Source organism: Filicampus tigris, chromosome 22 (genome assembly GCF_054856515.1).
Source record: "Filicampus tigris isolate MCC_2025a chromosome 22, RoL_Ftig_1.0, whole genome shotgun sequence".
In the NCBI taxonomy this organism is placed as follows: Eukaryota; Metazoa; Chordata; class Actinopteri; order Syngnathiformes; family Syngnathidae; genus Filicampus; species Filicampus tigris.
In genome coordinates this window covers 5,062,598-5,089,854 of record NC_141238.1, presented here as the reverse complement: position 1 = coordinate 5,089,854, position 27,257 = coordinate 5,062,598, and the positions used below count along the sequence as shown (strand labels likewise).

The window sequence follows — 27,257 nt, the reverse complement described above, 5'->3', positions numbered from 1 at the left end:
CACGGCCATATAACCTCGCTGCGACAACATTTAAACTGCTCAAGGAAGGTCTGCTTCCTTTGCCCTGGCTGGCCGTTGTGCACATTTATGATGGAGCAGTAGCGGTTGTAAAATGCAAGGTATGCCATGATGGAGTGGACGGACTAAGAGACTTGAGATGGTTTACACAAAATAATCCAGAATGAGTCTTTTGATCTGACGAAATATACGTCGTGTACGAGGTACAGTCTATGAATGAATGGATGTATGAATGGGTGGGATCCGTACGAGCTCAACCTTCTCATAAAAGGAAGACATTCATCATCATTCAGGAACGATCAATACGAATGAGCTGCACTGTTAAAAAAAGATCAATAGTCGTGTTGGGGAGCCGGCACGAGACGGGACATGGCAACTGTGAAAAACGGTCCGACACAAATGGGACGATAATTAAAAAAGATGACACCCATTTTGCGGCATCGATATGTAAATTGCATTTCACATAACCTTTGATATGCGAGTAAAATTTGAACAGGGTCATATTGTTTTCCATTAAGTCAAATAGATGACTGTTTGTTCATTAATTAACCCAAACTCAATAGATAATTGATGAATGGTTACATTTCATCCAATCGCCTTATTAGCTATAGTTCTGTAGACCACGAAATGCCAAATGTGTAAAGCTAAAAGAAATATATAGTATCAGCTGCCGATTCAGAAAAAAATTGTACTTGATGGATGAAAACTAAAACTAAGAAAAGTTAGAGCTAACTTGTAAGCTCGTGCTGTATCTGCGCCCTCTTGGCCTTGAACAGAGCGCTTTTCATTTTATACAAAGAAACTGTCAAGAGCGCGGAAAAAGGGATTTAGAAATAGCTGCCTTTTTTTTTTTTTCGTTTCCAGATAAAAAGCAGATTTTTGGAGCGCTCCCTTGAGTTGAAAGAAAAATCCGGAGTGCTGAAGTTGGAACCACTGGATAGGGAAAGACTTGGAATAATAAATTTAAAGTAGTTTTACCTGCCTAAATGGCAGGGTTGGCACTAATCAGTGCACTAATCCATCCGGGAAGACAAAAGGCTTCCAGCGACAGTGATTGGCACTTTCAATACAGAAATGATGTATGCACCGTCACATGCACACCTTGACACCTGCAACTGCCATACACTGGCGGCTGCAGCTCCACATTGATGTACAAAATTAGAAAAGCACAATTTGAGTCTCAAATTGCTCGGCAACTGATTCACAAGCCAAGTGGGACCGTGCTCATTTTTGGATCACTACGGAGAATTACTACTTTCCCTTCAAACGATCTAATGCAAATGTACTAGGAAGTCATACCAAAACTTCACAAATGCTACAACGTTCAATTTTTACATGAACTTAAAGCAGTTAGCGGTTAACTGGGAATATTATTTGAAAACGGGCTCTTTTCGAGGAACCGTCGCGGAATTTCGTCACCGGATGAACAAAAACGCTGGGCTGCGTTTACCCTGCAAACAAATCAATTGCTATCAACTCTGGATTAAATGACATTTTTGGTTTGCGGTGCGCAGGGTGTCGTAAGACAAATTAAGTCATTACTGCTAATGCACTGCGGCGATATGGAAAAGATAGAAGCTGCATTAAAAAAAAATAAAACACACACACACACAAACATCCTTAAGCTTAATTGGACATTTTTAATGAATGGGACCAAATAACTGCAGGTGCTAATGGCTTCTTCTTGGCGCTTATCTGCAGCTAAGCAGGAACCACACCATGCACCACAGTTCATTTCTGGATGCAGCGTCCTTTTAGCAGAAAGTATTTTCAGATGTGATTCATAAGGACAACGTCACCTGAGAAATCTGATGATAACCATTACTTTTAAAAGCACTTTTCCTTTCGCTAGTGCAATACAATACAGTACAATTTTATTTATATAGCGCATTTCATAACAGCTAGAGCTGTAAAAAAAAAAAGCACTTTACAAACAATACACTCAATAAAAAGGCTGTGATACACGTATTAAAGACTAATGCCACTGACGTCGTCCTCCGTGGGAGGGCAAAAATAAGTCTAATTTCATCAATACGCCAGCAGAAAAAGTAAGCTAGCAAAGATGAAAAATACCTTGGCGGGAAAAGATGGAATTAACGTGCCGGGTGGAGGGAAAATGCTGATAAGACAAAGGGCAGAGAGAGACGGATGTGCCGGAAAAGAAAGAAAACACAGGCCGGTTGATTGTTAAATATGAGATTGTTTTACGGCGGGCAGGTATTGAGTGAAGACGTAATAAATATATAGATATTGTTTTCAGAGGCTATTTGCTCGCTGTGGGCCCAATGAGAAGCAGCAGCGGAGGCAGCAGAAGAGGCATCAGGCTGAGCTGCCCGCGAGCGCGCTGATGGCCTGTCACTGGGAGCCTCTCTGATGAATGGCCATGTTGGATTGGAACAGACGTGCAATATATATCAGGCTTATATTCTCTCTCTCCGTTTCTCTGTGTTCCTCTGCTACTTTCCTGTGAAAGTGAAATATGTCGGGAGCAGCCCGAGGTAAAAAGACGGAGGGCACGACGGGATGTTGAGGGCGGATCCTGTGAAGGAGTTTCAAAATCTCATTTGCTATATTGTTGCTTGGAAAAACATCACTTCAAAGCAAAACTGGACTTTTGAGAGACGCGATCAGACGCTAACTTTACTCGATCACGGGACTCCCTGATTATTCTCCCTTTCCAGCCTCGCTCTGGCGTATGAAGGTGATCTTTTGATACTTTGATCGGCACGATATTGATCAAAAGACAAGGTGACTGATGAATGGTCCCTACCTGGAGTCGATAATGCCTCGCTGTTAGTTAAGACTCATCTTTTCAACCATCATCAAAATTGTGCTTCTTTCTCTCTGGTGCTTTTTGAAATCATGATTTTTAAAGGGGAAGTCTTTTTTTTTCAAGAATATGTTCTATGCAAGCCCACTAGTTGAAACCGGGCATTCTGATAAATATTGCGTTTGTGGAATAAGTGTTAATTCATTTGTTTTTAGCCATCCCCGGGGGCTGCCATTTTGTCTTCTGTCGACTGAAAATGACATCACAACTGCTCACAACGACTAATCGGGGCTCAGATTCAGAAAACAGGTCAGCCATGATTGGTCGTTGTGAGCATTTGTGATGTCATTTTCAGGCGACAGAAGTCAAGATGGCCGCCCCCAGAGATGGCTCAAAACGAGTGCATTTTGCTGCTTAATTTATATTCCACAAACGCAAAATTAATCAGAACGCCGTGTTTCAACTAGTGGGCCTGCTCGGAACATATTTTTGAAAAAAATATGTTTGGGTTGACTTCCCCATTTAAATCATGTTTTTTTAAGTAAATTTTGATCAGACCTGAAATTTTCATCTCTTTGTGTCAATTGTATATAGCGTTTTATGTTCATTTATTTATATTTTTACTTATATCTTATATTATTTATACCTCTATTTATTAATACGTGTGTCACAGCCTTTTCTTGTTTTTTATTTATTGTATTGTTTGTAAAGTGCTTTGTTACAGCTCTAGCTGTTATGAAATGCGCTATATAAATAAAATTGTATTGTATTGTATTGGATACCACCCTTTGTCCTTGAGAGAGATGTGCAGAGGAGGGATAGTGAAAAAGAGCTCGAAAGGTTGCTCATACATTTACAGTTAAATGCGATGAAAATGGGACTTTTGCTTAACCTTTAGTGAGCCCAACTATGTGGAAAGTAGCCTTTGCGACACAATAATATCAATATGTCATTTGCGCCGTTGGCTCGATGAAGGCCATTCCTGCTTCTCAAGTCATTTCCAGCCTAATGTTGGTGGTGCAAACTCACCCTCTCCTCCAGCCGAGCCACCTGCTCCCTGTAGAAGGCGTCCTGCTTGTTTAGGTCGACCTCCTTAGCCTCCAGCTGCTTAGCCTGCACACACACACACACACACACACGCAAATGTGCTCGGTGAAGTGTTGCAAAAACACACGTAGTCAGTTTCAGACGAACATGATTAAGACTGAAGTATAATGACGTTGTGTCTTTTGGCAGCATACATAAACTCAATTGTGAGAAATTTTGTCAAGTGATTAAGCTTGCAAATCAAGTGAAGTTGGTTGGATGTGGTTGACTGTACACTTTACAGGCACTAAATTTACTATGCTGACCTATCTTTTGAGACCTTCACTAGTAGACACACGGCTGAGAGCATAAAGGCTCCAGAAAACTGAAAAGTGGAGAGAGGAAAAAAAAAGCTATCATTTAATTGAAGGTTACAGACTTGAATCGGAACTAAGCACTGACAGTTTGAAAGGGAGTTTGGAATGTTGGTGTCTAATTGATTGAATGGTGGATGGAGTTTTTAAGGAACATTTAGTCCACTTGCATTTTCTATGGTACTCAAAGCCCCAAAAAAAAGACATTATGAGTTTCAATTTATATCCCCAAAAGATAGAAGAGGAGAATTTGTGGTACTCTGCAGGTTTAGTTTGAACAGAATGACCAACATGCATTGAAGCATCTTTGAAGTTACAGCACTAAGCTTCAAGGCCTCCGTTGAAATGTGTATGTGCCATTGATGTGCGGCTGACAAAAACTCAAGTGGAAAAAAAAAAAAAAAATCATTCATTCTAACATGAAAAAAACAACAACAAAAAAACACTTTCATTGGAAATTGTCAAACACTTACCCTAAGTCCAATCTCCTGATTAGGAAGCAAAGAAAATAAGGGAGCAAAGAAGAAAATTAATGCTGAAGTAGCTAGTCTTTATCAACATGACTTATGGAGAGGTTTACTATTCACACTTGAGAATTCAAAATCTCCAATAAAGTCCTTTCACGCACAATCCATATACACATATTGTACTTTATTTAAGCGACACCCGTCTTCATGTGTATGCATTAATGTCATATACCTACACACTGCCGAGGACTGCTCTGGAGGATAACAGCAATGCAAATGAGGCCTTGAAGCCAGCGCTTTTGTTTGAAGGAGACCGAGATAATGACGGAAGTACACCTAATGAAAAAAAATGCATTAGCCCATCCAATTTCACCGTGCGCCGATAAGCATCTGTGTTCAAATACTCCACTCACTTGCAGGTGGAGCTGCATGCGTTATGACTCTGATGATGTCACCGACAGGCTGAACTGTCATCGGACTGGAAAACTGCCCCACAAGTACACGCAATTGACTTCCGGTCCATATTTCAATGGGTTTCTATTGTGAAGGGTCCCAAAATATCAGACCTACTGTTCAGTATCACCTGGTAGGATAACCCATATCGGTACTTAACGCACATAAGACGATAAAAGCAGTGACAAAGACAGAAGGGATAGACCGATTATCGGCTGGGCCGATTATCGGCACCGATATTTGGCTTTTTGACAAATATCGGCATCTGCCTTTTTTGAAACTCTGCTGGCCGATAATAAATCAATTTAAAACTGTGGAAATCAAAACAAAGATATGTGAAAGTTTAACATTTCTGTCATTTCGTCAAATTTTGATTTACTGTCGAAAATTACAGCTATTGTTTACGTTGTTTTTCCGTTATCCTTTTTAAGACATGCTGACAATCCTGGGTGCTCCCTGAACTTTTTGTTAGAATTTTATAACAGAGATGCGTACTGTCAAAAATTTCTTGTAGTAACGATTTTTTGAAAAAAAATCACCATTTTGCAAACCTGAAATATTGTTCAATAAACCTTACAACAAAGTTAGGAGTACATTTTCTTGAGATTTTGATGCCAATATTTTCCTTTTCACTGAAAATGAATATTGGCTCCAAATGTCGGTTATCGGCCGCCTTGACTACTAATAATCGGTATCGGCCCTGAAAAAAAGCATATCGATCTATCTCTAAAAGACAGGCGGTAAAAAACTGGCTACTAGTAACGTCCGGTTCAGAGCCAAATGCAAACCAACGTGGATTTCAAGAATAAGTAATGAGGGAGGTTTGTGAGCCGTCACATACAAGCTCAACGTTGGGCCTGAAGACGTCAAGCTTTGCAGACAAAAGATGCAGTCAGACGGCGGGACACAAACAGAACCTCAGACATTGATCCCAAGCGCACACACACCGACCCGCACAGCCGCCAGAGCAGCTGTACCCACAGAGGCCGGGCGGGCAGGCAGAGATAAATGTGCGCTGAAGGCGAGACTTAAGGTGCCATTAAAGGAGGAGAGGTTGTGATAGAAAATGAGCACCCTGGGGTTTTTTCTTGTGCGCGCGCATTAAATCCGCTGGCGGGCGTGTTGGCCCGCCTCCTTGACGACGCATTCAGACCCTGACGTGCACACTATGTCAGGATTACTTCCAAGTGATCGCCCCCTTTCAGCGGACTTTAAAAAGATAATCTAATCGAGCTAAAGTCCAAACAATAGCACCAAGCTTACCGCTGCCCATACACCTTTTGTCGGCTGCGGCTTGAGGACGAGACGGATGGAAGGTTTGAGGAAAATAAAACGATCGGAAAGAAAAGATGAGACGAGCAGTAGCCATGGAAGTGAATTTGAGGGAGGGGGAGCGACAGATTGAGAAAAATAAAAGGTGATTCATCAGGATTGAAGAAGCGCTTGTTTTACGCCACTTTGAGCCCGGACAGTTGTGTTCATCGGATACACAATTTGGGTGAAAGATTTGGAGAGGAAGAGAGAAGAATTTACACATTTACACAGATACAAGGGCTGCAGTATCTGAACTCATAAAGCATATCACCACCAAGAAACTTTTATACCTCCCTGAACTTGTGGCCATCCTCTCCTGGGTTCCTTTTAGGTATAGTCGAACAATGGCTCAGGGTGACAAGGCAACGGAACTGCGAGCAAGGTGGTCAGATTAAACGGATCATTTAGGCGAGGTGAATGCCTCTGTGAATATCAATTAGCCAGCCGTTGAATAATTAAGGACAATCGTGTTTTTTAATTAGCCGAGTGCCGCAGTTTGAGCTGCGGACCAAGGTGGTGGAGGAGAGGAGCTGGAGGATGGCAGAATGATGAACACAGCTGAATTCTGCCGTGTCAGACACCTTCGGATTTTTCCCCCACATTGTTTCTCAACTATTTGATGTTGTCTAACAAAAAAAAACAAAAAAAAATGAAGCCAAATAGAAGGAAAACAGTCTTGGACTCTGGATCAACAATGACAGAAAATTCAAGACAAGCTTCAAGGCAATTCTGCATATGATCCTCATTTCACACCTCAGTGATGAAGCCATCTGCACTGTAATATAATGACATGACTTAAAGTTACACCGACCCACTCAATAAAAATAACCTTTCAGGGTGCCAAGATCAATCGGGCACAAATCAAATCTCATCGCATTAACTAACAACACCTCAGCCATAACCTTGGTGTATTTTGTCTCCCCACCCTCGGCCCTGTCAGGAGTAACATCGCAATCAATGCTACCGCCCGCCGTCCATGCGAGTGCTGCGGATCGGCGAGGTCAGGGCTGCTCCCATCCGTCACCGAGGTTTGCGACAACGTGATAGCAAAGCCGCGGGCCTGGGGTGTCCGAGAGGCAGGGGAGGAGGAGAGGTCAAAGGGCGGCGCAATGTGACCGTGCTTTGGTGTTAATTGGCATGGTTGAGGTGGAGGTGGCATGGGAGATGGACTGAAGGGCGGAAGAGTGATCAGTCAGCATGTGGATAGAATAAGAACAGATTGCAATGAAAGATGCCAAAAGAACTGGTATATTAACATTGGAGAGAAAGTCTTTGGTCTTTAGATTTAAACCAGACCATGGACAATGGATGGCAGGAGTCCAGAGAGAATAGTTCCCAGAAATAGCAGCGCTAGAGATGCTGCTTTGAAGTTGGTCATTGTCAATTACTGATGTAATTATTGACTCTTCTTGCTTGTCAAGATTAGCATAAGTCTTTATTCAGATATACACCAAAGCCTGTATCAAGTGCTTCCATGTCAACATAGCGTATATTTGCAAACTCCTGAAACAAGCAAGGTGGGCTGTGGCAGATGAAGCCATCACCTCAGGCTTCAGAAAGAATGACTCTCCCTCGGGATCTCTTTGCACGATGAGTGATGATCCAATGACCGTATGGGTCAGAAGAGTGACCTGTCCAGGACAGTGACCAAAAGTCCAGCGTAAAGGTCATGGGGCAAACGACGTAGGTGGTGCACGTTGGCGTCTGAATGAATGAAATGAAGTGTCCGAGCAGAGTTTGGACCTCATCGACTTTGACCAAAGGTCAAACTGACGCTTTATGATCCTGAGACAGCTTGCTCACTTATTTACATCTTTTTGCACTCACCCCCAAATTTGTTGAGGTTTCAAAAATATGCTCAATTTTTGAAGGGGGAAGAAGCACGAACAGCATAGTAATGAATAGTCACATCGGAGATAACCCGGGCTGCTTCCTCTATGGATATTTTCAGAAAAGCAGGGAGAGCATCTGGGGAAATGATCCTCCGGTGAAAATAAATGGATTGTGAGCGCACAAAGCTTAAAATCCTGGTAGGAACATGAAAAATCAATTTCCTTTCTACTCCCTGACACTTCAAGCCCCCCGGCCTTTGTTGAAGATACCGACTGCGCCGCTGCACCGGCGTCTACTTTGCCGAGGAACGACGACGATATCTGCAGGACCCACGGATTGATTAATTGGCCGATCAGATGCCTGCAGTGTAAACTGATTGATTGATCGTCACAAGGTTGGAGCCTTTGCCTTTGTTGCAAGCCCAGGGGAGCGCAACCGCTGGAGGTCCCTGCTCATCTGTCATGTCCAACATCCACGAATGAGATACCAAAGGCTGAACCTTCATTACCAAGACATGGGGGGGGGGATATATAACAAGGTCTCAGCCAAGATGCAAGGAGCAGGGGGCAAATCAAGAACACAACAGGAACAAGGTGGAAAAGAGGAACAGATAAATGCAAGGAGATGATGCTGTGGCGCTTGTAAATTGAAAAGAAAAGATAGAGTCGCAAAGCAGTTGAGCAGAAAGCTACCAAGGTCAAAGAATCCCAATTTGGATCAGTACCAAATTTTACATAGACACCTACCAGATTTGAATTGGGTACTTCTAGGTCCATTCACCACCCATTCAGAGAGTTTTGCTGAAATTGGATGGTTATGTTAGTTTCCGGGAAAAAATACTTTTTCCCTGATATGTGTATTAGTCTAAGTACAGAGTAACGGGATACAGTTACAACAAAGTGGGCAAAAGTACCCAGAAAGAGTCTTTGTGTTCAGCCAGACGGAAAATTGCTCCACATAGCTTCGGTAGTGGACACAATGAATGACCTGAAAGTGGAGAGACGTCGAACTGGCTTTGGACAACAAAGCCAACCCCGGGGGGTAAGCGGAGTGAATGCCGGAAAGAAGAGGACAACCTTTGTCAGGTGGGAGGTGAGGAGAATTTCGAAAGGAAGACAGAGGAGCGAGGACATGAATGCGGGGAACAGACAGTGTCAGGATGTGTTGCTGGACGTACGTGCCTTGCCAGTCTTGTCCATGAACTCCCGCAGCATGAGAATCCCTGCCCACCTCCATATGTTTGTGGCCTTGTGTTATCAGGATGCAGTGGACATTTTTGCAGTCTTTTCATGCATATTCATTGCTCCCAGCAGCAGGTGGTCCTTGAGGTCTGATGTAGCTGGGCTGGGGGCTCCAGTCCACCCCAGCATCTGTCCATCAAGACCATGTCAACAGATTCAGGGTCACCTCCAACCTTCCTTGCGTTCCATTCACCCAGTTACTTCGCAGAATACCTGCTCGTTGAGTCATTGCCGTACTTTATTCATTCTCCTTTGACGTTTGTTCAAAGTTTTAGATTGGTTTGTCTCCTAATTGAAGGTTGTTTTCAAAACGGCTTCTTAAATCAATATCTTTATTTTCCAGGCGCCTCTATTTATTCCCCATCTTCCCTCGCCACCTCCTGCACATAGATCACCCACAATTTTCAGCTCTTCGCGGGCGCCTCGACGCCACTCTGTCCTTGTTCTCCCCGTGTCAACGTTTTCCCCGCCGTTCCATCAGAATCTGCGCCGCGAGCGCCATTAGCTGCGCCAAACATTCACTTCCCACTAACTGATACGGGCTCTCCTGTCATGAGCCGAGAGGGGGGAGGCAGTGAACTATTCAGAAATGAAAGAGCCAGGAGGTTCCAAAGAAATGCGGAAGCACAAATGCGCACGCAAAGTTCAACTGTTCATATTTCCAGGTTTTCGCAATGCAGATACCGCACATATCGAGGTGAGTTCATTTCCATCTTAAAAGCGGCCCTATCAAACAACATCACGACTCGTCATCAGCTGTTGGGCCTGACCGTCGTCCTGACAATCGGTCAATCAATCGCAACCATTTCATAGCTTCGCCGGTGCCCGCTCGCCATGCCAATTAGCTGACAGGGTGAGGGCCTGGTGCCAGCGGAGTACCAGTAAAGAGCTTGCCAATTAGGGCTTTACCTCCCGTCCAACCCCCCGATACAGGCACGGCGTGTGGGCATCATACCCTGGGCAGGGTGAAGGCTGGCCCCGCCAACATGTAAGGCACGGTTGAGTGGATTCCCTCCAAGATCAAGCGCGGGAGAAAAAAAGGAGGGTTAAAAAAAAAAGACATACAAAGAATAACCACAAAAGGAGTTTTTTTTTTAATGCTTTATGCTCCCATCATCTGTTATAAGAAGAGAAAAAAAAAAAATATTCAAAAGGATTTTTTTTAAATACCACCAAGGGGCACCAATTCAAAACCCAGCAAGTCTCCTTTAATACCGAGGAAATTAAATTGTCAGCATGTTATCAGCCCGGTCCAGTCGTCTGTATCTGAAATGCGACATCAAGAAACATGGAGATGCAAGAGGGGGGGAAGTGCATCTACCGGAGACTACAATTTATATCGGGTAGGTTGAGATTTTGCGCACAACCAAAGGGTAACCAGGGAACACTTGTTCTGGGGGAAAAATAAGTTTTAAATGGTTTGATTGGCGGTTTGATGTGCATCGAGAGGTGAGAAAAAAATGATATCAGGAAATTCACATAACCGGTGTGCACATGTACATCAATAATGCGATAGAGTTGCCAAGTCGTGATTTATCAGCCCTTTCAATTATTCACCCTCTTTTATAGATCTTTTACTGCGATATCAAAATCGTGTCTATTTTACAGGATTCTGTTATTAAAACTCATCTTAAATATAGGATATGACATGTTTTGACAATTGCAAGCAATAAGAGTAGACATTTCCGACCAACACAGGTAGACCAAGCCGATGTGTGGAGCACGGAAAGATGGATGACTTTGGGTTTGATTGAAAATTCCGCCTTAAGGTTAGAGCCTGTGTGTGACCAGTGATGGATTGCCCTTTGGACCATTTTGGCTCCGCAAGGGCCTGATTCGTTCAAAATCAAAAAGTTAGGGTATGATGGACGGTCCGTGACTTAATTAACACTGGACTGTGAAGAACAAAGTATGTTAATGGTCGGTACTAATGTACAGGTGTATCATTAGTCATAATTTTGAATCAATGCTTGCTCGTACTGACCTCCTTTAGGCTTGGGGTTTATTTGTGTATCTGCCAATTAACGTCTGTGCATGAGTGGCAGAACACGTGTGAACCCTGACGCCGAACTCGCCCAAACAACAGAACAGCGGGAAGCCGACAGGAATGACTGACAAGCCGCAGCCCTGCGTGCGCTCCTGTGAAGTTTCAATTACGAGGAGCCCGGACTCGCCGGATGCAAGGAGTCGGCTTGACGGGGAGGAAAGGGAGTGACTGCTGGTGGCAGAAAGGCCTGGAGGACGTGCGCGACGGCCGAGCCCCGTTACGCTCCTATCAGAGCGGCACTAAAGCTAGTTTATCACTGGCATCTCCTCGATGAATCTGGACAATTCAATGCTTCCAACTTTGTAAGAATAAAACAAGTCATTTTCTGTTGCAGCAAGCTCCAAAGGGCAGTCCAATTCCATATAATGATCCACTTTCAGTTCCTCTGAGTGGAATGTTCTCCATAATCGTGTTTTTTTAGTTGCCTAACAGGCGTGGTACAAATCAGGTGCAATGAGATCCTGAATCAATGAGCTGGATTTAAATCCGACACGCCGTTTGAACTCTTGCCTGCACGGCAACGCTCCAAGCATGCCTACAACTGAAATTGGCTCGGGCCGCGGCTGCAGAGGTTATGGCTATTACAGGTGAGCGTGGGGAGGCATAACTGTTCACATCATGGGTCTTATTGTGCGTGAAGTAGAGGAGAGAATGCATGTGGTTGCAGGGCTCGTCGTGACCTGTATCTTAATGAGTTTGGTGGTGAGGGGGAGTAATCAATAGCACAGTCAACAGCAACTACCGCCAATGACAAATGTTTTCTGCGGCAATGAATGTGGAGAACAGGCTTCAGGTCAATTCACATTCAATTAAAAAACCCGCGGGAATACAGTCACGCGGGCAATAAAAGCACCTGATTAAATATTGAACCACCTCTAAACGGAACGAGATTTACACGTCTTTCCTGGGTGACGCTGAAATGCTTTCTTATCGAAAAACTGGGAAAATCCTTGAACCAAAACACTGAACTGACAGTGTTCACAGGGGCAAATGACAAGAAATCAAAAAGAGACCACCAAAAAAATGAAGGTGGAATACTATGTAGGGATGTAACGATTAATCGAAAATCAATTACAAATCGATTAAAACTGATTAATCGAATAATTGTTTTGAACCCGAACTTGAATCGAACTCGGACATCTCAGCACTCACAAGCCCTACACAGCAACACCTAACACAAGACAACATACCTAGATCATTACAATTTACAAATTTAGAGTGCTAAAAAATGATGCCTTTAATTTTCTTTCCACTCAAAATGCGTAGCACATTTTGAACGTGTAGATCAAATTATGCGCTTACGTCAAACATCATTGCGAATTGCGTTTGTGGATGGTTGCAGAACCACACTCGCGCACAAGCATAGTAGTGATTTTTTAAAAATCGAATCGAATCGAAAATCGGGAACTGAAAATCGAATCGAATCGGGGCTTTGGTGAATCGTTACATCCCTAATTAAATGGAAAGATGAAGAGACGCCGATAGGTAAACCTCATGTAAAATGTGTGTGAGAGGTGAGGATCAATGAACTCTCGCTCGGAGTGATGCTCACACACCAAAAGACGTGATTTCGATTTCCGCATGCAAGATTCACCTCAGTGGGCTGGAATGGCAGCGCATGAAGAGGAACGCGCCTCACGAAAAAAAAAAACTATTCAAAAGTTCACGCCTGCGAGATACGCGTACTCACATAGAGCTGCGCGCGGCGCTTCTCTTCTTCGGTGGCGATACGTTCCCTGATGACGGCCTGCTGGATGCTCTCCTCAGCCATGGCGCGTTCCACCGACAGAATACGGGACACCTCGTCCTCCACGTGACGCTTGGCCTCGGCCTGAGCTTGGGACGATGCGCGGCACTTCTCGGCCTCGAGCCTGTGGACGATAGACGGCAATTATTTGTTTACCTTCGCCAAGTGATGTTTTTACCAGCCACTTATTCAAGCATCATGCGGCGACTGCAGTATGCCACCAAAATGATTTTTAAAAAATCACAAATGCAATTAGGGAGCTACTGAAGCACAGATAAAGGCCTGATACACTCTGATATTGATTTTCAAGATGTGCCACAAGAACCCACTGTACACATGCCGTTGCAACTAAGCACGTCTCAGAGATTTGAAATGAATTTGTATTGTTTCCAAATCATTTGCACTCAAGTGTGATTGTCAATATTTAACGACAGGAAAGCGCCGTTACCTCCACAGCAGCATTGAGCTCCATACAGACACAAGACCACCATTTGAACCCCCGTCACTGAGCTCTCTTAGTTACCTAGCAACGCGCTCCCTGTGCAGCGACAGTGCGCTTGATTAGAAAACAAGAGGAACGGCCCTGAAAACCCCTGAACAGCCTCCTCTGCTAGGAATCAAGTGGTGAGGTAAAATAAACACAGAACAGACAAAGCGAGTGAATTATGACAGACTGAAAGAAAAGTCAGCCAGGATCCCAATAAACTTCAAGTCAAATCCTGAGAGATTGCAGACAGACAGGTTGAGGCAGGTGAATACTGACTGTCTGAAAAATGGTTCAGTGACAATTTCCCAGATACAGCCAACAATCAACAGTTTCTAGAGGACTCATTTTTTGGGCTAAACTGTGTAACCCATTCCCCCACTACAGAAAAACATGGGTGCCTTTGTTAGCATCAACACAAGTTATTTAGATATTATTACTCAGCCCATTTCTACAACTACAGCTCTCAGTTACCGAACTTGCTATGCCAACACCCGGAAAATGTATCTCGCCTGCATATCAGGATTTACAGCTTGATAACCGTTTTTGCTCTTAAGTAATTTCAAAAACTAAGTGCTATAAACCCCAAAATATAATTTGGAAGGATCCAGATGGACAGAGAGGTCTCAGTGATGACCAGTGTTGTATCTGTTCAACAAACAAAAGTTCAAGAACTTGTTCATATTTTGGGCGATTGTGAACTGAACGTAGTGTATTTCTTCCTCATGACCGTGGTCTCAGTGAATGTTTTCGAAACGACAACACCTTTTTGTTCAAGAGTGCCAGGTTTCGTCGGACTTAGTTCACATTTGGAACTTAGTTCAACATTTTCAATTAGGAGCTACTGTATGAAAATTTGTCGACTCAACTTTGAACTCGTAGAAAATCAACCGCACTATTTGCAAGATGATGACATATAGGTCATACCGGATGCCTTCATGCCGCCATTTTAAATGTCAGAGCACGGTGGCGACGGGAGGCTCCATAAAATGACGACAGAGGGGAAGGGAGGAAGTGAATAGTGGCGACTTGACATGTTTAGCCCCGGAGGAAGCCGAGCAAAGACGGAGTGAGGACTTGGAGAGAGAGATGGAGGGAGGCCAGCCATGTCCACTCCTACAGTCCGCTGGACCGCACACGTCGGCACACTCCATCCATCATGGGGCTCGGACTCCCACTCACTCACACAAACACCAACACACACATACACACATGGGACGGTTCCTAATAGCCTTTTACACTCACCATTTCCCCTACAAACTCCACCTCAAAGCCGGCTTTACTCAAAAAGTTGAGCACCCCTGCAATCACAGATAAACGCTCGGTATAAATAGACCAAACCACGGTAGGAATAAAAACAAATGGAATAAAGAAAGCTTGGCAAAAGAAAAGTGTATTTCCTCCGACTTCCTCACAAGTGCGAAGCCAAGCAAAGACCGCTATCACTAGCCGGATGCTATCTGTCTGCCTCGCCTCTATTGCTTTCCAGCCATTATTGCACTCTCCCAGGGATATTGGACACATTTTTCATTTGGCTGTACAGGATTGACACCAGGTGGGGAAGAGAGTGGTGAGAAAGACGATGCCTCATTCCAAAAAAAAGGTGGTAAAGAAAAAAAAAACATCCTCTGTGTAATGGAATGATTTTGGAGGACATGGATGATGTTTGCCCTTGGACTGGAAGTGTGCAAAATGAAGTGGTGACACTTTATTTTCCGCGGGTATCCAGGAATTCAATCAGGAATGTATGTTCCAAGTGAACAGCTTGGTTGGCATGGTGTGTTTTGAAAGGCTGAATGCATGCTGAGTTATGGATGTAAGCACTCAAGAGGGGGCGACACCTAACAGGAAGTCATGCAGTATGTTGATGCTTCCATGGCTCCGGTGTTCGGGGATCTGTGGTTGGTGAGATAGTTTGCACCAAGTGAGGCTTCCAGTGGTTCAACCCGACCGGTGTCCAAGCTCAGATTGTCAAGCACGGATGATGGAATACTTCGGTGCTCATTTTTGTCGCAGACAAGAGACCAATGTGCAAGGGATGAAGTAGATGGGAATTGGAATTGACTCCAAGGGAGTTGGAAAGAAAACAAGAAGGCCAAGTACTGTTTACGGCGGGTTGTAGCCAAATGAAAGTACGACTCTCTTAACTCTGGATTTTGGCCTGTTTTACTGCTGCTTCTCCTCAAGTGGATGTTGATTGTTGTGAACTGTGGGCCCGTTAAATTCTTTTGAGACGCTTTTTTGATCAAGGGCTGTACTTGACCTGCTTCGGTGCTTCAAAGTGGAAAGTGAATGGAGAGCTCGATCAGATCTTTTTTTTTTTTTTCCGACTGACGTTGAACATGAGACGCAATAGTCACTCAAAACCTATTTATAATCACCCAAATTGAACTGGCTCCTCTTGTCCATCCTCCACCAACTACTTAACGTAATTTATCTCGTCACAGTGCATGGAGTCCGGCGAAAGTCCCCAGAAACAAAGGCATTCGGAGGCCCGATGCAATATTGATGTTGGGAATAATGTCGCTGAATGCTGGCCATGAATATTTGATGGCCCCGATGCGCTCTCTCCAACACGTATGCGCTGGCACATACACACACCTGACTATGAAAGGGAGTTAAAAATTAAGTGGGGCCCATGAACGAAGCAGATTAATTTAGTAATGTCGCAACATAAAAGCTGTTTTGCAATCTCGCACGCTCTACGATCAACCACGACTATAAAACGATAACAGGAACGGTCTTGCAAAGTACGACTGTGGCTAATCAGAAGCATACGGTCAGCTTATCTGGCCTGCTTGAATATGCAAAGTGGTTTGTAAACCTCACAAGAGACCAAAAAATTATCACGGCAAAATGTGATAGAGCATGACTCAAACATTGGGTCTGATTGCTTTGTTTCATTTAATAATGTCTACACGGACGACCAAGCATACCCGGGTGAACTGTTGACAAATTTCTTTGGCGGCGTTCTGCTCCGACGCGTCCCCGACAAATCTGCCCCCTGTAGCTTCAGCTCCTTGCAAACAAATGAGCTAAGGGCCACGTTCAAATTGACTCCTCGCCAAGCGCTAAACTTCACCTCTTTGCTCGAGCGTGCCATGCGAAATTCAGATCTCAGGACTTCATTTATGGCTTGAAAGCGCCACAGAACAAATTAAGACTTCAAACTTTTGCCTCCGAATCGACTTGATCCCAGTAGGAGCCAATGCGGTGCACAAGGGAGTGGCGCTAACTTTTTGCTACTCTGTTTCAACCTTACTTAAAACTTCAGTGAAACCTATTTTGGATTGCTTTTACAACTGACTGATTTGGATGTCATTTAGTCAGCTGTACCCGCTCAAGTCAAAAAATATTTCGGTTGAGGATCCTATTGACCCGAATGAGGTGCGGAAAGAGGCCCACAGATGTAGCAGTGTAGCGCTCACAGTCAAATATGGGCCAGGTGGTTGTTTGAGCTTCTGCTCGTGCAAATATCCTCAGGCAACACACTGAACCGTAATGGCTCTAACAACTGGCTTTCATAAATGTTTACTTGGGGTGCAACGATGAAAGTGAGAGCTTTTTTGGTGTGGTACAGAGGTGTACCGTAAACAGCGGCTCAGCCTCTATACTTTTGGCAATAAGTCAAATTTTTGCGACCTCATTTGAACCAGCATCACGCAAACGTAAACGTCGGTGTGCATCATCAAATCTGTTCTTGTTTACACCCAAACAACGAACCAAAACCGAACCATGCCCTTAAAACCAAAATAAATACAGAACCGTGTTTTGGCGTAGCATTACATCGCTATTGTTCAAGTGCTAAAAACGCACACGTTTGTGGTCATTCAACATGGCAGCAGTCATGTCCGCCGTTTTTTTTTTTTTTTTTTTTTTCAAACTGCAGTTTGATTTCAGTTCAGAGCCTTAGTGGCTTAAAGTCAATTGACAGACAAAAAACAACACACACACACACACGAGCGCAGCTGATGATTGCTTGTTTATGGCTGCATTTTCCACTTCCCTCACACGAGAAATGAGGGTTTGAAAGCCGCCATGATGTCCATTAATTGCAAGGAGGGAGCAATTGTGAGGCACTTACTCCTTTGAACGGGCATCAATAAATGAGCTGCAGGAAGCAGTTACAAGTAAAATAAAAAGAGAACTGCAAAAAAAAAAAAAAAGAGAGAAAAATAACCATTTGTCCAAGTCACTTTCCTCTTGAAGTAGTCTATAGTTGGAGGTTAATCAATAATCTAGCACTACCTCCTCCTGAATCAAGAGAGCTTGTGTTTTTGTGTGTTTAGCCACTAATCACCGCCGTCCATTCACCAGGGTCCACTGGACAGGGTCCAGGTCTATTAAAGAGGGGGGTGTAGGGGCGGGAGTCACCATTATTGAGCAGCATGGCCGCACCGCAGAGCACCTGTTTGTTCTTTTACCCAAGCGCTGAATGCATTCTGTGCATCTCTGTCTTTAGCAGAGCTAATGGATCGCCCGACTCTACATCCAGGAAATTACCTCAGGTATAGCACCCTCCTTCCGCGGGCATGATTAATTGATCCCGAGGAGACGGAGAGAAGTAAAAGTGCTGATGCGCTTCGGGAGGGAGGCGGATCGGTAGAGACGGATGCTGACCTTTATGATTAGTAAAGCGGAAGTCAACCCAAACATATTTTCTTCAAGAATATGTTCCTAGCAGGCCCACTAGTTGAAACACGGCATTCTGATTAATTTTGCGTTTTAGCCATCTCTGGGGGCGGCCATTTTGTCTTCTGTCGACTGAAAATGACATCACAACCGCTCACAACGACCAATCACGGCTGACCTGTTTTCTGAATCGGGGCCGTGTTGTGAGCAGTTGTGATGTCATTTTCAGTCAACAGAAATTACAAAATGGCCGCCCTCAGAGATGGCTAAAAACGAGTGGATCAACACCCTATTCCACAAACGCAATATTCATCAGAATGCCCTTTTTCAACTAGTGGGCTTGCATAGAATATATTCTTGAAAAAATAAATGTTTGCGTTGACTTCCACTTTAATCAAAGTGGCAAAACTGTGGAAAATTCCCCAACGAAATTCTCCAACAAGTACGGATTGACACCAGTGCAGAACTTTGTCATGATATGATCGCGCAGAAGGTGTTCCTAATATTTTGGTAAACAACCACAGTCACAAAAATAAAGTATCAGGTCTGACGAATGCTGTGCTCATTTTTGCTTCTCACCAAGCCTGCAGGTCTTGCTCCGCCTTGACCCTCTGCTTCTCCAAGCCTTCGTACAGTTCATCACTGATCCTTTTCTTCAGGGCTTCTTCATCAACTGAGCGGAAAAGAGAGTGAAAAAAAAGTTTGGCGCGTCGGCGATAACACAACTTATGTTTTAAGGACACGGGAAAAGACCTTGTACATTTCAGGGCGCCTCACAAATGAAACGACTCCCAACTCGCAGGTATGGACATATTCTGCGTTCACATCCCTGCAACCTTATCTCACTATATTCATGTCAGGGACATCACATGTGGACGCCTCTTGTGTCCTCGCCGCTCTATCTTGGCAGGTAATTAAGCATGAAAGTAAAGATGGCAGCCAGCGACCCGGCCAAAACGTGCTCGGAAGACACAAGTGCCACACGCTGCCCCTGCCCGATGTGCGTGTGTGTGTGTGTGTGAGTGGAGATTACACTCACACTGCATTTGTTAGATGGGATAATCCCTATTGTCAGAGCCTATTATTACCTGGTAAAATGTAATAACAGTGGGAGAGTCACAAGACACACACTCACACACTTGGATAAAGACAATTTCCTTCAAGATGGAAAATGTTAATATCGGCTTTTTTTAATGTCAACGTGAAAGTAAATTAAATAGCAATAATAGAAACATGGCAGAAATGCATGGAAAGTTTTTGGTCCTTAAAGATGAAGTCAAATCCATTTTTGTCAGAAAATAAATACTAAATATGGATCAATCAAAAAATTATAATGCATAAAATGACATTTTTTCTATTATATGCAGATTTCGGCTATTTGTGGGCCCTATTTCCTGTGAGCAGCGATTATTTTGGACGATGTTTGAAGGGCCATAATCGGCTGATTTAATCGGCTCGCCCAACTTGACCCTAGGATTTTGACACAAAATCGGAAAATTACAGTTAAGCCCTTTCACAAAATGCCATGAATGTTAAGAACAGAAATCCGAAGTCATTTAAAGTCTGCTTGGAAAGAACTTAATTCACGATTTTGTGGCATGATACAGAAAGTAATGCTGACAACCACATTTCGATTTTTTTTAATACACAAACTGTTGCAATGAATCCATAAAATTGCATCTCATTAGCATTTATCTGTCCCACCACCTTCATATAAAATTCCCACCAACCTTTGCCAGCAGCGTTAACACCCCCCCCGCGCGTAATAATTCAACTTACCTGCTTAAGCACGACAAAGCGTCGACGGCAAACTTTCTCCCGGGCCGTAAAGCGGCGGCTAACGAGAGCGGAAAATATGATCCGCTCGGTACGATAAAGAGGTGGCGCGGATCAGGCGGGGACGCCGGCGGAAACATCCTTCATGCCTCAGCCGTCGTGTTTGACAGCAGCAGGAGGCATCATTCATCAACAACATTACAACTCTATCAGGATCAGCCACGGACCATTTACAGGGTAAATGTTAGAAATGTGAGTCTCCCAGTGATGTGGGGTCCTTTAAGTAAATAAATAAAGAAAAATAAATTAAATATTACACAGTAACATAAAACGTGAAAATTAAATGCTTGTAAATTAAAACATTGAATTCAATTAAAAACATATTTGAGTATACATTCAATTCAATTTCAGTCATCTCAAAACTTTAATGTTGGTTTGAGAAATACACACTATTTGGCCATGCACTCTAAAGAGAAAAGTAACATTTAAAAAGTCCTTTGAGTTCAGGTGAGCTGGAAAAACTCCCCACTTATCGCCGTATCCTTTCCTCCCAATAGCTGGCGGGTCCCCACGGGGGTCGGTGAGCTCCTTATATGATAAACACTCTTGGAAGGGGGTCACCCCTTTGGGCCAGACGCAACGTGTAAATGTTGAAAAAAAAAAAAAAAAAGATTAAAAATTCATCATCATCATCGCTCACCACCAATCGCTGAGCCCCGTAGAAAAGCTGGCGTGAGAAGGAGGGAGAAAAAAAAAAAAAAAAAAGAAAAAAAAGAAAAGAGTTGGCCAACTATTGCCGGTGGAGATAATAGACGAAGGCAAATTGCATTTCTCATCAGGGCTTTCATTAACCCCGGGACCTGCGTGGAAGGCCTAATCTGTAACATTAACACTTCCTCACGATTCCTCTGTGGAGTCGCCGCGCACCGTTCGCCACTCTCAAATCAGAGCAAGGATTTATAGAAAAAAAAAAAAAAAAAAAAAAAAAAAAAAAACTTGCAGCCTGGAGCATACAGGTGCCATTTCATTTTTTTTTTTTCCCAGTCATCATTCCAAATCGTCTTAACTGACAGCTCAGGCCTCCGCGAGATAACAAGGAACGTCAAAAGGAATAAGCGCCACACTTGACGAGTTTCACACGTTCTAGACTTCATCTTAATGCATTTGAGAATGACAGAACACTTCTGACACGAGTGTTATATGAGTTGGAGTCTTACAGCAATTTTTTTTTAACAAAACTTTAACTAACTGAACTGTTTTAACTTCTTTGAAAGGGGTATTTGAGCATTTTTTTCCCCCCATTTTCTTCTCTTTGTTTTGGGGTGTGGCTCTCAATTTATTCTGGATGGTTTAAGAGGCTGAGTGTTACAGCATTTAAAAAAAAAAAACATTTTTACAAGAATTGAATTTACTGAACTGTTTTCACCTCATTTCAAACGGACGCTCATTTTTGTTTTCTATATTCGCCTCTCGAAATTGTTATTGGGGGTCTGGCTCTTGATTTAAATTCTAAGTGTTTGAGGGGGCGGAGCATTATAGCATTTCTTTTAGCAAGACTAACTTACTGAACCATTTTCATTTATTTGAAAGGGACATTTGAGCTCATTTGGTTTATTTACGCCTCTTAAAACTATTGTTATTGGGGGTCTGGCTCTCAATTTTCATTCTTGGTGTTTGATGGGCAGCACCTTCCAGCATTTCTGAACAAGATTTTAACTTACTGAACTGATGTCAGTTATGTAAAAGCTGCATTTGCGATGGTTTTTTTTTTGTTTGTTTTTTTTCGCATTTTCATCTCATAAAATTATTATTGTATAGGATCCGCCTCTCAAATTTTCATTCTAGGCATTTTATGGGCTACAGGTCAAGGACTGTGGCATTTTATGAATAAATAATATTCAGTACTTTAATGTTGGTCACGATGGTGGTACTTGGAGAGCAAAATAGTTCTTTTTTTATTCAATTTCCTTTTAAAAGTATTGTCTATGGTGTCAAAGGGCATGCTTCAGTGCTAGATAATATTTATTTATTTTAAATGGTATTATCTATGGTGTCAAAGGGTGTGTGTGCTTCAGCGCTTGATAAAATTTATTTATTTTGAATGGTATTATCTATGGTGTCAAAGGGTGTGCCTCAATTTTCTTTTCAACAATGTGCAACCCTGCTCCTTTAAATCCATCCCAAAGAGTGTAAACCTTTTATTGAAATGCACTGTTGCGCTGCGAAATGAACATGGCCTCCTCGCCTCGCCAAATGCACTCGACGCGTTTCAAAAACACAGCACGCCCATTGTTGCGTTTATCTTTGAATCTGAAAAGCAATTAGCACAAACAATGGCGGGATGCTTTAACTGGATAGTCGCCGGGAGAAACGGCAAAAAGAAGCTTTTGTTGGATATAAGTGAGTGAATTAAATTGTCTGATTGTGATTACCGCACGCTCAACAAACGGCCGAGTGGCGCGGATGAAATTTGGTGTCGAAGAAGGGCAAAACTAAAATGTACCGCGCGTACACATTTGCCTTCACCGCAGCCTGCCGGCTTATTGTGCCAAACTGCCGAGGTGTCGTTTTAATCACTGGAGTCACTGTGGCGTGGCACAAGTTGGCCTTTTTTAATTAGCGCGCTGATTGAGCACAGAAAAGGACGGGGATGCCTGCCTGCCCACGGCCCGGACGCCCATCTCTCTCTGCCCGCTCTGCACCCACACGCCTGTCTGGGCGTGCGCAATGAGCAACATTCAAATGTCCTCGGCCCGATCGGTCAAGCGAGTTGGAGGAGAATGAGCGTGCAACTTTACTTTTAGAGGGAGAACTTATTAAAACAGTCAGATTGCACCTTGTTACGCTCATTATCAGTCATATTCTGTCAACGAATGCAGGTGATGACAGCAAAAAAACGGCCGCCGTGATCAGCAGTAACGAGCTACTAATTTATTAACATGACTCGGGGAAAGAATTTATCATTTTATTAGCAATCAGAGGCTGACAATGAATCACAAGAATGAAGACTAATTACGAAGTCGAAGACAAAAAGCGTGAGGTGGCTTAAAGTAAACACCCACACAATAAACATGATTAAAATTCAAAATGTAGCCGCATATAAAATTAATCCCCGGACACTTCATCCTCGTAGAACCTCTAATTAACTTTGACGAGGAGGCACGTCGTTCCCCATATAGCTCATCATGAAATGACTCATTACCGGGAACGATTCTACTTTTATAATGCATGTATTAACTTTTCATTGGTGAGATAACAACAGTTTGTTTGCCCACCTCCGAAGGGACATACAACAAGGCTATACCCACGTACAGTCACTTCAAAATTGACATTAATTTAAAAGGGGCCGCTATAGCCCCCGCCTTCCGGCAGACGTTACAGCAGATGTTGAAAAAATGACAACGCAATCTGTCAATCACCCTGTGCAATATTTTAGCATTTTTGTAATCCTGATCACTTGAATGTTTACACTGTGCAATAATTCAGCAAACTGCAGTGCTTACTCGCCTTCAGTTTTGCATGTTATACACAGATTATTTTTCCCAAGGACCACTTGAGTAGCCCGCGGGCTTCTTTTAAAGAAAAGCTCACCGTAATTTATGTGTGATTGTTAAAAAAAAGAAAGAAAGAAAGAAAGAAATCGCTCCACTTTCCAGTGAGCTGTATCAAATTGCTGCTATTCTTTTTAAATCATACTTGCATTGATTGATTTGGTTGCAACAATATTTGAAACGAAAAAAATCATCATAATATGGGTCAAAGGTCAGCATTGTAGCGCCGCAAGACCAAATCATAGCGTTCATGGAGAGAAGCTAGAGGGAAAAGCAACAATGAAGAGATAATTTACCCCCAAATAATTTGAGCAAATTTACTATTTAAGTGTATCAAACCGCATTAATCAATTAATCAAACGGCAACAGCAATCGTTTGTCTTCCTTTTGGGAAATAGTCTGTCTTTGTTTAAGGAAAGCAACAATGCTGTTCATTTACTGCCAGACGTTTTCAGGCCCTCTTTTACCCTAACGTTTGAAAAAAATGGAAAAAAATATAAATTCCTGGGATTGAATGGCTGGACTTGTGAAAAGACATAAAAAAAATAAAATGGTCAATGGCAGTGAATGAGTTCAGTGTTAATTGTTTGAACTGTGGGAATTATTGAGCTTGGATTAGTTGGATTTTTCCCACTTTCACTGATATTCTGAGTTTTGCTGTATTTGTTTATGGCAGTGAGTGGCTTGACTACTGTAAAATCATTAATTAAAAAAAAACGTGAATACTACTCTTATGACACTTACTTGCTGGTGCAACAGGAGGAGGTGGTGATGGTGCTACTGGACTGGACTCTGGGACGGCAGCAGAAGATTCTGATTGCACAACCTGGTGAGGAGGAGGAGGAGGAGGAGGAGAAGGAAGAGGAGGAGGAGGAGGAGTGGTCACTTGAGACTGTGGAGAAGGTGTTGGCAGGACAGCGACAGGCTCAGAAACAGGAAGGGAGGAAAGGAGGTCCGAATCAGGAGGCAGGAAAGCAGCAGGTGAGAGCGGTTCACTTAGTGGAGTTATAGCATCTACAGCGGCAGGGAAAGGAGCGGAAACAGGAGGATCGGAAGGAGGTGGGAAGGGTGTAGTTACTGGCTCTAGAGCGGGAGGAGGAGCAGGAGCAGGGGTTGGCTCAAAAGCAGGAGGCACAACTGCAGGCAAGGAGGAAGAAGGCAGCACCATGTCAATGACGGTGGGTGCTTCTACCTGCTTGGGTTGAGGAGGAGGAGGAGGTGCAATGGTGTCCATGGCAGGTGGAGCTGGTGGAGGAGGAAAGGAGGGGATGGGGTCAAAAGGAGGAGGAGGAGGAGGAGCAGCAGGATGGGGGTGAGGAGCCATTGAAGGTTCTCGCATTCGGTTGATGACGTTCTCCGAAAGCTGCAAAGAAACGTTCAAAATAGCTATTAAACTTTTTTTTTTTTTAATCAAGGAAAAAGACTCAATCGTTTTATTTGAGGAAGCACAGCAATGACATGAATGGGATTATGGCTTTATAAGTGACTCCTGCCAACTCCTCAAGTCTTATCTAATTGACTTAAAGCGGCTCTGTCTAAATTTAACCGCACGCAGGTACACTTTTGAAGCCTACATTTTAATTTAGCGACTCATGTTAGGTGAACTTTGTGTTTGCACGGTTGGTGCAAACGTATCTGTTGCTAGGACTTCAAAATCACATATGTTTCACTTTTCTATAATAATTTAGCATACTACACTTGACGTAACTGTGCTCTGCGTCATGCATTCATTCATTCAAGCAGAGGTTATTCACACGTGGCCTGTGACGTCAACGTCAACATTCCTAAGGCATTTATATTGCCCCACAACTTACTTTAACACATTCACGAATGAAAAGAGGAAAATTAATGTTTACACATTTTGTTTCAAGAAACTTAATGTTGCCGGATGTATTTAAGGACGTGTTTGCTTAAAAAAAAAATAGTGACCGATTTGACAACATACATCATTCAGTCTCGAGCAATAATAGAAAAATATTGAGACTTAATGATTGCATGACAATAACATTGCACTAACTAACACTCACGCAACACTTTATTGACATTTTGAGTCACAGTTCAACATGCAAGTGTGCTGTCAACTCACCCTGATGCCCTTCACCACTGTTACATTGTCGTTCTCATCCGACTCAAATGACACGCGGCGGGTACTGTTGTTGGCGCCCATTGTCACACTGAAGACCTAAAATGTATTAAATATCTACATGTATTTATAAACACTAATGTCGAGTTGAGCTTTAGCAGAGTTTGGGAGCGTTCGGAATTGTCCGAGGCCCACACACTGTTGTTCCGGCTTCTCCACTTTGACGTAGGCAAGCAAATCAGATGTGATTCGTTCAGACCACAACATTGAGAATTTCTATTGGTTGTTGTTGTCGAGAATGGGCGGAAGTCTTAAAGAACCACGATCGCGCTGAATAAGATATTCAGTATTTTTTAACTGTTTTTGATTTTTAAAATCTATCATTTTAATTATCACTGCAATATATTATGTGTGTTAAAATTATCATAGAATTATTTGGCATTAGTTATGTATTCAGGAATGGGCGGAAATCTTAAAATCTATATTTGTAATTATCACAGTTTTATTTGTGTGTTAAAAAGTATTATATTAAATTTTATAGCATTATGTACTGCATAAGATCCTATGAATTGTTCGGTTAAAAAAAAAAGATTCATAATACTTTACATTTACTCAAGCTGAAGTGCATTGCCCAACTTGCCATATAGCGCATATGGTGAATAAGATGAGTTTTTCGAGCTGGCAACAAGTGATAGTAACAATAAAAATACATATTGCAGGCAAGTATGAGGTAATTATGGAACAGGGCAGACAGAAGGTGAGGAGGAGGAAGAAGCAGGCGTATTATTGCCACAGATGACCTCTTGTAATTCACATCCAACACAACATATTGCTTGCGGCTTTGGAAAAATGCCCAGATTGTTGTCAGCTTCACTTTCCACCAAGGATCTGCACTGACTGACTGAATCTATGTCCATTCAGTGCACAGGCACATCTGTTGTTTACATTGCGTTATGACTCATTTCGGTGGTTTATTTCTATGCCTTTGTCTACCAGCAACGCCCAAAAAACGTTGAAACTACTCCTACTCTATTCCTGCTTCTCAAATCATAATAAATATATTAAAGATATTAATATATCTCTTGAGTATAATCATCGGTGGCATTGTTAAAATTTGATCGTGTTAGATACAATAATTCTAGCTCCAAAATGAAAAATTATGGCTTTTGTTTGTTCCAGAAAGTCATGCTGCCTTGCAAGATATCAAAGTATAGCACAGAATTTGATTCACTTGAGTACAAAGGCTATCATTACGGATGACAGCTCATAACTCTTGCGGTCTAAACTCAATACATTTTGACCAAAAAATTGTTTCTTGAAGTTTTGATGCTACACATGCATAAATTGGATCAAAAAGACATTCCCAAGTATTTATAGTTGTTTTGTGTGCTTTTAACTTTACCACATACTGTATGTAAAATGCTCGAATTAAAAAAAATGT

At 42.8% G+C, this 27,257-nt stretch overlaps 1 protein-coding gene across 3 annotated transcripts in view; it reads right to left on the bottom strand.

Moving 5' to 3' along the window:
* chchd3a (coiled-coil-helix-coiled-coil-helix domain containing 3a) overlaps positions 1–26,044 on the bottom strand; it is a 39,692-nt gene extending 13,648 nt beyond the window's left edge. The window contains exons 1-7 of one of the 3 annotated variants that reach the window (XM_086021741.1): positions 25,820–26,044; positions 24,926–25,096; positions 24,478–24,559; positions 18,986–19,079; positions 13,234–13,414; positions 4,662–4,676; positions 3,818–3,901 (exon numbers count right to left, since the gene is read on the bottom strand). In XM_086021741.1, coding sequence (XP_085877867.1) covers positions 3,818–3,901; positions 4,662–4,676; positions 13,234–13,414; positions 18,986–19,079; positions 24,478–24,559; positions 24,926–25,096; positions 25,820–25,900 — 708 coding nt within the window. In that variant the 5' untranslated portion in view covers positions 25,901–26,044. Of the gene's footprint in view, positions 1–3,817; positions 3,902–4,661; positions 4,677–13,233; positions 13,415–18,985; positions 19,080–24,477; positions 25,097–25,819 lie in introns of those variants that run through there. The other 2 variants (XM_086021739.1, XM_086021740.1) reach the window with 2 other exon arrangements.
* Positions 26,045–27,257: the final 1,213 nt, after the last annotated feature.